Raw genomic sequence first — 11377 nt, forward strand, 5'->3', positions numbered from 1 at the left:
GAAGTGACAAGACAACAGATCTTGTTTAGCATGTTATCATCTGAACAAATTGAACTGAACAGTTTGTCTCACCTGGACTGTCTCCATCCCGGTTGTCCATGTTCTTGCGGAGGGTTCTGGTCTTGGTGGGCAGCTCTGGAGCTTTCTGGGTGGGGCCTAATGTCGACTTCTTCCCTTTCTTGCCCAGCTCCTTTTCCACCTCTAAAATTACACGTATCTAACTTAACCAAACATGACGATTATACACATTTACAACTATGACAGAAGAGCAGAGTGTGTTCACTGAAGGCAGGTATCTGTAAAATATTACCCACAAGAACATTTGCTTTTGACAGTAAAGAAAAGAACACTGACCATCAGAAATGCTGGACTCCTGGAACATGGTTTCAAAAGCTTGGTGTGTTTCAGCAAAGGAGGGGCGTTCTGAAGGGTTCCACCTCCAACCTGACAGAAAGACAAAGAGATTCAACTTATAAAAGTCCTTCCATCAGAGACAAGCCCCTCCCACCACAGTGTGGATAGATGTGTTTTACTACTCACAGGCCCTCATGAGCTCGTAGACCTTCTCGGGGCAGCCCTCGGGTCGGTCCATACGATAGTCTTTCTCCAGCAGCTCGTAGACCTGGGACAGGTCAATGCCGGGGTAAGGAGACATGCCGTAGGTGGCGATCTCCCACAGCAGCACACCGAATGCTGGAGATGGAAGAAAAACAAACAGAGACAACCAGACCTAAATAACTGGAACATAAAGAATATGTGCTTTCTCATAATGTGTCACACTTGCAGTGGTCGCCATGGTGCCAATGTCACTCTCACCCTCTAATGAATCATTTTAAAGGTGGTGGGACAAGCCCATGGAAAGCATGAAATATCAAACAAGAATTCTCAAAACTTAATAGATTACCTTTTTTCAAAAATATTAAAAATCTCTAAAAACTCTTCTGGCTTTCTTGAAAAGTGATTCTATTGATTTAAATGTTGTTCCATCAGGGACCAGCTGGTAAAACAATACTCAATGTGTGAAAATAATTTCAGTGACTCAATGACTGTTTCCACTTGTCCAAGAGTTATTCAGGCAGGAACATTAGGAATAAATTATGTCGCTGCCTAAACGAGATCAAACTCACCCCAGACGTCAGACTTAATGGAGAACTTGTTGTAGGCCAGACTCTCGGGAGCGGTCCACTTGATGGGGAACTTGGCTCCGGCGTGAGCTGTGTAGGTGTCTCCTGTCATTAACCTGCTCAGACCAAAGTCGGCCACCTTCACCAGGTGGTTCTCCCCAACCAGACAGTTACGGGCAGCTAAGTCCCTGTAGGGGAGAGGAGAATTAGAGATGAACAAAGGGTCAAAGTGGATTTTCTAAAAACAAATTTTTTTAGTGAAATAGTCCAAAAAAAAAAAGCACAAGTTCCTTTGAACACTGATCCAATGGTAAGAAAACAAGAGAGGAACAAAGATGAAGAGAAAGTAAAAAAAAAAACAGTGTCTGGTTACAACATTGACTGAAGTTTTGGATTTCTACAGATGTTTTGTGTGGAGCAGAGTCACAAGCTGAGTCTTGTCAGGTCTGAAAATTAAAATGCACTTTGGCAAATGTGAAAGACATAAATCATCTCTTTGCTTCTAAAAGGACCTTGTTAGACAAACATGCCAGAACAAACTAGAAATGTTACAACATCCACTCCTCTGTGATACGAGTCTGTCCTCCTGTGAGAACAGATGGGAGAGTGAGAGAGGGGAGCTGCACAGAAGAATGTTGCTTCTCTTATATACAACTACCTCTGACTGAAATCTCACTGAAGATGTGTGGTCATACTGAAGACTAAAATTCTAGGTGACCACTCAGGTTTAGTCTAAACGGGAACTTTAAGGTCTTTACCTGTGGATAAAGTTTTTTTTCTCCAGGTACTCCATGGCAGAGGAGATCTGCGTGGCCATGTGAAGCAGCACCACGGCGTTCACCTCCTCTCTATTGCACTCTCTCAGGTAGTCGAGGAGGTTCCCGTGGGTCATGAACTCTGTGATGATGTAAAACGGTGGCTCCCGTGTACACACACCTGCCAAGGAAACAAGGTCATCATCATTCATGACATATCTTGTGTTAGCATGTTTGCCTTCATCTATAAATCTAAACAAACAATATATATCTTTATGTGCCACCATAAGCACATCTGCAAAAGACCAAAAGAAATGATTTTTTATTTTACATACCTAACAATTGCACAAGGTTGGGGTGTTTGATCTCTTTCATAACAGCAGCCTCTTTAAGAAACTCCTCCACCTCCATCGTGTCCTCCTGAAAAGAATTGTTGACAAAGAAGACTAGCTGCAGTTACATCAACACAGCACCAGATGGTAGCGTTATTCAGCCATGTTAAAGACCGCTGACACCAAAGCTGCTTTCAGAGATGCACTGGACTCAGCAGATCCTCTGTATTTTCTCCGGAGGACGTGCATGTGTCAACGCAAATGTCCGAGTGAGACGCTCCGCAGTTTCTACGAACTATATCCGCCCGACCTCCTAGTATAAAGTCCGTAAAAATCCAGGAGAAGTCGATGTGTGAACACAGCAGGGGATCCCACTGTGAGTGAAACAAATATCTCCCGATGAAAAAGCGGTGCCATAAACGTTGAACACACCGATGAAGATGTCAAGAGAGTTGTTAAGGTTAGTGATAAGAGCTGACGACGGTGTCAGGGTGCTGTAAACATGATCACGTGATCTACGCAGTGAGGTTATGACATCACTTCCTGCCTCCTGCACCTGGTTGCGCCACCTCTCGCCTGAATAATGCGGAGGATTTGATGCTGTTGTGAACGTGTCTGTGCAGAGAACCTCCCGCTGAGTTGTGCATGTGTGAAAGACAAACTCTTGGTAAACTCTGTAGCCAATTCTCCGGATTTTACCCGGAGGTCATGTCTGAAAACAGCTTAAGTTACTGTTTGACAAAAGTATGTGTCCAAAAGTTATTGAAATCCATAATTTTCTTGTAAAGGTAAATATATGAGAGTAATAGCGGTAAGCGTGTGGTAAGAAATATATTTTCTCACATGAAATGAGTGAAGGCACTTTTTTTCTGTCTTCTTACCTTGAGTGTCTTGACGGCCACGGTGAGGTTGTACTTCTTCCACACGCCCTCGTACACCTCCCCGTACTGGCCCCCGCCCAGCTTGTGCTTCATGGTGATGTCAGTGCGCTCCATCTCCCACTTATCATAGTTGGGGGAAACCCCGTAGATGGTAGGCTTGTTGCGCTTCGGCGCCGGGTAGTGTAGCGTGGTGATGAGGCCATCGGCCACTGTGGAGTGGTGGTGCACCAGCTCCGCCAGTGTGTTGAAACGGCTTTCTGACGAGACGTACAGCTGGAGGGAAAGAAGACAACTCATTTCAGAAGGTGATCATGAGAGGCCAGTTCAGCCGAGGATAATCAACTAGAGTAACTTTCTGGTTCCAGCAAAACATTACACAGTTTAGATTTTTACAATAAAACAAGATAAATTAGGTCAACTACTGTCTATTTTCCAAAATATCAACCATTAAAATGATCTTGCACACACCTAATGTCTGGAAACAATACCTGGTGTTGTGGAAACGTATGAGATGCAGAAATGACTGAAAAAGTGTCAGCAGCACACCATGAAAAAGGCATTTGTCAAGAAGCTGGTGAAGGGGAGGATTTATATCAGGGCTCAGCGGAAAGTCTTTTTCTTTGTGCAAGTCTTACATAATCCTTATATTGATTTGCTCGCAAATCTGCATTTTGCATTGTTTTACTTGTGAAGGAGCATTAAGCCAAAGGCATGTGGAAGGAAAAGGGAAAAAGAACCTTGACTGTAATGAAAGGACCTTTGAGATCTAAAGAGGATTTAATGTTCAGTGGGCTGCTATCTTGGCTTAAACTATGAGCATTTAGTCAGAGAAAAAAACTGCTTTTTGTGCAAACAAACCTTAGTCATTCAGAGGAATGTTTATCACAGGGTAAGAGTCAGGGTAAAAAGCTGCAGCTTAGGGGGGGTTTACTGACGTGACCTCAAACTCCATCATGCCAGATTCTTGAGTTTTATCTCAGTAGGAGAATGGAAAACAATATGAGAAGAGGAACCGTGTGTGTGTGTGTGTGTGTGTGTGTGTGTGTGTGTGTGTGTGTGTGTGTGTGTGTGTGTGTGTGTGTGTGTGTGTGTGCTGTCGCTGTCTGTCCATTTGTTTGGTGTGTGGGTGTGTGTGTGTGTGTGTGTGTGTGTGTGTCAGTGCGTGTGTGTGTGCGCGTGTGCGCATACTTGGCCGCAACTGTCTGTGCTATTGCATGTCTTAGCATGGGCGTCAGTGTCTGGCCAGTCTTGCGTCTGCTGGCCATTATGAGCAGCGCATTGGGTGATGGAGAAATTCTTGTCATAGCTAGCGTTCCTCGAGCTAGCTCACCTCGCTGCATCGCAGAGTGACCCAGCCAAAATGGCAGCGGCTTCTAAACCGACATAGCAATTTGGGGGAATCCCACACCAGGAGGTTCAGCTGCACACAGAGTGAAATATGGCCCGATCTAATCTATCATGACCATCAGGATGTGATACCCTGCACCATGTGTAAAAGCTCTTAATAAACCATGCTCCAGATATCTTGGACTTATTAAACCAAGCTGAAGCTCTAATGCAAAACCCATTAACAATTTAAAGCATTTTCAGGGACAATAAATTAATAAAATTATAACCTCATGTCTTGTCTTTGCAGGGGGAGTCTATGAATGAAACCTGTGTCCTGGCCTGTTCTTGTACGTATCAGTGTCACATTTTGAGTGTGATTTACTTATTTCTTGCTATTCTCAAAGTGCTGCAGCGGCTAAGCTGTTACTGCTTTGATTACTCTACTTAACGTCCAACTTTAATAACAAGAATTTGGTTTTAGATTACTTTAGATTCTAATATATATAAAACGAGGAATCTGCAAGTATCTGCAAGTGTTTAAAAGGCATCAAAATGAATCCTAAAAAAGTCCTGGAGGTCAATGAAGTGTCAACTTTAGCAAAAACCTAAATTATTATTATTTAACTGATTAATTCATCAATTCTTAATAGATAAATTCTATTACTAGAATTTATTGGTTATATACTGCTGGGAGGTTCTGGGCTGATTGTCTATATAATGTATTTGTGATGATGTTTCTAAAAGTCTTTGGTTAATTTGTTTAATACTGAAGAAACCTGGTAAAACCCGGATAAACCTAAAAAACATCTGTGACTGTGTGTTGGGGATACGTCTTCTGTTTTGCTGTTTGAAGGGTAGAAATCATTCTGTATACACAGTGCGTGTCTGTCTCCACTGATGCCTACCTTGCCATCAGACGCAGTGTTAATCCTGTAATGGTAGACTCTCCCCTCGTACCGCAGAGATATTGACCTCTGACCGGGGCTGCTCTCGCTCTCGCGGACCAGAAAGCTTCCGTTGATGCCCGAGCTGAGCAGGTACTCTGCAGCATTGCGTGACACGGGTCCGTGGTACCAGCTGTGCTTCTCCAGGCTGTTGACCGGTGTGATGTAGTTGGATGGCACCCAACCCTGGCCATTCTTGGTCTGTGCCTCGCACCACTCGCCATTGTGGTTGTAACCCAGCACGCGCAGCTTCTCTCCTAGTCAACACAGGAGATCGAAATTTAAAAATAGAAGAATCAAGGCTACTTGTGGAGAAAGTACCTTGTGATTCTTGTGATTTTGAATGGAATATTTCCACAGCTGGGATTGTTATAGAGCCTTCATACTCTTTCCATGATGTAACAGGATACCATACCATGGTACAAAAGCTGAACTCAGCATTATTTGAGTCAAACATGCAGGAATCTACTGTTTCTAATGTCACCTTTACTTTCACCAGGAAACATCGTTTTTGTTGCCTGAACTCAGGAAATTGATTTTTCCCCTTTAGTTTAGAGCGGAAACACCTAAAAGTAGCTTTAAACAATACAATAAAATCACAAAAGTAGCCAATTTAGTTGCCTACCTCTAATTTAAATAGTGGTGTTTTCCAAGTTAAGTATAGACCCAAAGGAAAACATTTGTTTTGCAATTGTGATTATTAATGTGGTCCAGGACATTCTCTTGTTTATTCCGGTGCATATGTTCCCTCCTTCCTTCCTCTGTTTGTCTGTGTGATCCATCTGGGGTATTGTTCAGTAGGGGGGGGGGGGGCGCAAAAAACCCACGGGTGAGACGATCACCAGGAAGTGAGAGTCAGACGGGGGATGAAGACAGGACGGGAAGCAAAAAAGCAGTTTCCCAGTAAACTTATCGAGAGCGAAATTCTCTGGAAGTGTCAATTCACAAATAATCAACAACATCCACTGATGAAAGTGAAAGTTTATAGAAATATTAAAATGAATTGGTATTACTGTCATATCGATTCACTCCAACCCCATTGTGAAATAAGAATTTTTTCCCTCTTTCCCTTACCTTTGGTAATGCTGAGTGTGTTGTCGCCACTGGCCACAAAGTCGTAGAGTGCCACAAACAGGTTGGGGTCATTCTCACTGGGTCCAGCCAACAGATTCTCTTTGGAGTTCCACCGGGCCGCTTCTGTCAGACCCTGACCCTCGAAGTCTGGCCTTTGGAGAGCTTCTGAAATAAACAGCAGAATCAGAAAATCTGAGCACATGTCGGCAGTAGCAATATGAGAGAGAACATCAAACAGGGAGATATGTAGGTGTGTGTTTGGTATGCAGCAATCATTGTGAGGCACCTTTCCCATACAGCTTCACACATGTTGAATGACTCAGCGACTATGTCAGCTCCCATGTGTCATTTAAATTCTTCTGCATCCCCTTCAATTTGTGCCTTGCTCCAACAAGCAGGTCATCAGCTGTGATCCCACCTTGGGATTAGAGTCATAAACCTGATCATGTGACAAACTGTGTCCCTGCTGTCTCGACAAGTTTCATTTCCTGGATTATCCTGCTTGGTTCTCGTTATCTTAAAAATAAAGTAGACATACACCTCACATCAGACCATGAGAATGTGTCTCAGCTTGAATCTGCACTGCAACTGTAAAATGGATGCGCTTGCAGTCGCAGGTAATGAGTTCAGAGAGCTTTAAGTCGTAGTTATGTTAATTATAGACAGAAGTCAAACTGATGGCTAAATTGTACAATGTGAGAAAAGGTGAAGATGGTATTTAAGATGAAGAGAGGGGGGGGGAGAAGAGTGAAATGAGGAGAGGACTTCTAACAGCTCATGGCTCTAATCATGAGCTCCGTGTGTGGCTTGCTCAGCTGTTGTCACACTTGTTCGCAGCATCTTACTTTTAAAGCCCCGGGTGTAAGAGAAAACAAAAAAGGGGGGAAACACGACCTGAGTCATTAAAAAAGTGCTGAAACATAATCTTCCATAATTATGGTATGATTGTCAAAATTAGGGGTTAGCTCCTATCACGTGGCAAACATGAGAATGATTGGTCTGGCATAGTGATGCATATCTAAACTTTTAATTCTGAAAAAGACCCCGGGTGATTACATTCATTTCATTACTCTGCATTTTGTCAAAATAACAGAATATGCCTGTAGTAGCTGTTTTAGGTAAACAGGTCAATTGCCTGGTTATGGTTAGAATATAAAGTTAAAATAAATAGTTAAAAACCAGCAATATTTAAAATAGTGCAACATAAGAATCAGGATTAAAAAGGAAATTTTAGCTGCTTCTTGTAGACGACCAGTCGATTTATCAAGATCTGAAAATTGCCTTAAACATTTGGGTTTATGCAAGTACACAACTCAGCCAAATTATATAATATAGTTCTTGTCATAATTTGGCATCTTAATGCATACAAATTACACATTATACCCATCAACAACTGACCAAACCACAGTTATATCATCGTTTTTCACACATCCTCATATAGATAACAAAATAACACCTCCTACAGCAGAAAACTACCCTGGGCCTAGGAAGTCAAGTTCCCCCAACATCAATGAATCTTTCAACAAAAAAACAATGGTCTCATGGCAACTTTTAGCTTCAGAGGACAAAGTGGGAGCTATACAATAGGAGAATATGACCACACACTATGGCATTTCCTAAAGGCTAAAAACAAAAAGCAGCTGATAATGTATTTGACTGCATCCCTATTGACGACTAAAGAGCAGAGTTTTGTTTTCCTTGGAAACCACATACACAGTGAGTGGCAGTGATCTTTGTAAGTGTGTGTACTTGATTCAAATTCTTAAGAAAGAGGAGCAATAGATATGTTCAGATATGTAGAGTTTTGTAGCTTGTTAGATTAACAACGATTTTCAGGATTTGCTCACGACAGTTCAGCAACATACAGAAGCAGAGATTCTGAAATGCAGAATCACAGTCTGAAACTAAAAACCTGCTTTTTGAATGAATGTATCATATCACACCATTGGTACCACTAACAGAACAATTCGAGCATTGCCCTTCTGCCTTCAGACCAGTTTTCCATTCTATCGTCTGTTTATTTATGGAAAAACCATAAATCTGTAAGTTGATATTTTTATGTTTTCTTCTACCTCTTACGCTCATAAAACCATTTGAAAACCTCTCAGATTCAGCTGATTATGTCCAAAACATGTCATTCGAAAAATGTGATGTTACTGAGTTACCAACTTTTGATCGTATAACAACAGAAAACACTGGGGCAAAATCAAGCCCCAGCTGCTAGCAGATAACCTGCACTGCATAAGTGGGTGAGTCAGGGTCAGTTGAGGAAAAACTCTAAGAGTAAACACATAAGAGTGAGATAACCTGTATCAGACATGTTTTGCCTGGAGAAGAGGTGATTAGGTCCGTCTGATCTGAAGAGGACAGAGGTGTAAAAGCAGCAAGAATCATCAAGAGGCTAGATTTGAGGAAAAGGACAATGTGTACTAAGTGATAAAAGCACATGTGGACGTGGTATAAACAGAGCAGAGAGCTGATCGTGCATGTACAGACAAGTCACATGCACCTTCTCACGAGGATGTTTGTTGTCAAATACAGACATGCAAGCACCTTCGAATATCTTTCAGTAAAACCACAAGTTCTAAATACTGCAGAAGAAGTAGATTCAGTGCTCGGAACTAAAACTACTTCCACAGGGAAGTAAACAGAACATATGCTTCCTCCAGCCAGTCACATGATATTGTTGACAAGTCACAGGCATCGTTGTGTTGGAGGCCGTTCAGAGACTTTCACACACCATCTCTTGCCAAGCTGGGCTGGCCTGCCTGAGCACAGAGTGAGACATCCTCCCTTTAGGTCACAAGCATTTCGCCTTAATTTGAATTTGTCTGGATAATGTGGCTCGGCTCAGAATCTCATATTTATGTTGGTTTCAATCCTAAAAAGAGACAGATCTGAAACATTTTGGAACAAGCACGGTTGCATACCTCAGCTGGTAAGGACAGGTATCTATGTGCCTCATGCAAAGACAAAGAGACCGACAATCACGCGGTTTGGAAACAGAAAAACCAACAGGCCTTTTAGGAAAGTGCTTTTCTGAAACACAACATGCAACTGAGAATTAACTTAATATTAGTTGAAAGACTTCACAATCTCTCAATTCACATCCTGTCTTGAATCCACAATTCAGATTTCTTAAATATGACGATAAAACCCATTGTGCAGTATAAACATTGGTGAGAAACTCAACAACATCCAGGCTATCTTTTATAAAGTGCTCTCCAGTCATTTAATCTTTGTCTGGCAAAGGATGAACACTTGTCAAGTCATAAGTTCTTCAGAACTGCCAAGCTCCATTTTAAATTTAAGTTGATTCTAATTTCCCGAATATGAAACCATGGAAATGAAGTCTCAAACTGTAAACACAGACTTAATCATGAGGTAGTATTGGTTTACATTGCGCAGGGTCTTAGAATGTGTTTGTGAATACGTGACAAAAGAAACAGCAGCCTTTGTTACATAAACAGGATAAGTGTGTTCCCAATGAACATTGTAGATGGATGAAAAATGAAAATAACAGCAGCGTTTTGTCAGATTTGGGCTGAAGCTAAGAGGATCAATTGAGCGAGATCTGAAAGCAACCGGAAAAGGAAGGACCAGACCTGAGAGCGAGCTAGACGTGCCATATGCCCAGAGTGTGGCCTGATCATAAAGTGTGAGGGGAGCGCGTCTGAGCAGCTCATGCCGCCACTTTACGGGCCACAAATACCACAGCTCTTTGTGAGAGGGTGACAGCACACTGACACATGGGCCCCGAAACACATGCGGCTCAGAGGGGGAAAAAAAGAAAAGTCATGTGCGAAAGGAAACTCAGGAGGTGAGTGAGGAAGAAGGAGAAAGGCCCTGTAGCAGACTTCCGTTGTCCAGGACCATACAGTGGGAGAAATTAGACCATGTCCTGGCTGCATTACTGAGACAACACTCAAGATGATTAAGTATGTGTGGAACTTGTTCCAAATCCATAGCTTTGACTGCACAGGGCACACACACTGAGGCAAGACAGAAATTTCTTCAGAAACCAGACAACTTGTAAAAAATTTAAACTTCATTCCTGGTTTTGGTTTCACTTGGTCCTGGTGCTCAGGACCACGAGAGCCTTGTTAATTTCATTTCCAGTGATTTAAAATGAGCAGATTTACAACTTGGATGAAAGGCGAACGCATTTAACTACCTGGCACAACAGAAATCAGCGACTACAACCATGAATCTGCACAACGGTGTGGGGTCCACTTCCATGAAATTGGCCCTTGTCCCAAATTCACATATTTCTGAGTGTGGCGAGAGGGGAAAGCTCGAGCGTCCATACTTCTGTTGCATCACCTGAGTGTGAGGCAGCCTGATATAGATCATGTGATATGGTTTTACCTACTGAGGGAGATATTATCAGGATGCTCAAAGCAGAGCCCTGTAGAGGAGAGTAGGTGGAACAAGGCAACTAAACTTACAGTCACATCATATAGAACAAATCTTTCATAAACTACTCAAATAACATGTTCCTGTTCTTATGCTAATAGATATTTATTCTAAATACCTACTTAACACCAAAATAATATAAGGCCTCCTGCTTTGGTGAAGCATTTCCAGACATGAAGTTAGAAGGTGGAGTTGAGCATCATCTCAACATGAGATCTGCTGTGCCTTTAATATGGTCTGAAAATTACAGACTTCTTTATCACGGTCATTCAAGTCAGAGGACAGCTGCCCAGGAATATAGCTGAATAATATGGAGATTAAAAAGATGTACATTTTTACGGATATTTTTGGGGGTCGGTACGAAACAAGGATGTTCCCTTAAGTCTGAAGAATATAGGCCAGGGCATCTCTGTAGGATCTATGGATGGCTGGATAGATGGACAGATAGATAATTCATTGTTGGAATATTAAGGAATATTTCAAATTAATATTCCAATTAAACGTTCAGTCCTAACCAATCTA

General features: G+C 42.1%; 1 protein-coding gene across 4 annotated transcripts in view; it reads right to left on the bottom strand.

The window, feature by feature from the left end:
- Nucleotides 1–11377, bottom strand: part of abl1 (c-abl oncogene 1, non-receptor tyrosine kinase) — a 32848-nt gene that overhangs the window by 3600 nt on the left and 17871 nt on the right. For 2 of the 4 annotated variants that reach the window (XM_034601441.1, XM_034601443.1), the window contains 9 exons: nucleotides 6440–6604; nucleotides 5327–5622; nucleotides 3093–3365; nucleotides 2215–2299; nucleotides 1883–2060; nucleotides 1128–1312; nucleotides 541–693; nucleotides 355–444; nucleotides 73–201 (listed from right to left, as the gene is read on the bottom strand). In XM_034601441.1, coding sequence (XP_034457332.1) covers nucleotides 73–201; nucleotides 355–444; nucleotides 541–693; nucleotides 1128–1312; nucleotides 1883–2060; nucleotides 2215–2299; nucleotides 3093–3365; nucleotides 5327–5622; nucleotides 6440–6604 — 1554 coding nt within the window. The remainder of the gene's footprint in view (nucleotides 1–72; nucleotides 202–354; nucleotides 445–540; nucleotides 694–1127; nucleotides 1313–1882; nucleotides 2061–2214; nucleotides 2300–3092; nucleotides 3366–5326; nucleotides 5623–6439; nucleotides 6605–11377) is intronic. The other 2 variants (XM_034601442.1, XM_034601444.1) reach the window with 1 other exon arrangement.

This window comes from Hippoglossus hippoglossus, chromosome 12, assembly GCF_009819705.1.
Source record: "Hippoglossus hippoglossus isolate fHipHip1 chromosome 12, fHipHip1.pri, whole genome shotgun sequence".
Classification (NCBI taxonomy): Eukaryota; Metazoa; Chordata; class Actinopteri; order Pleuronectiformes; family Pleuronectidae; genus Hippoglossus; species Hippoglossus hippoglossus.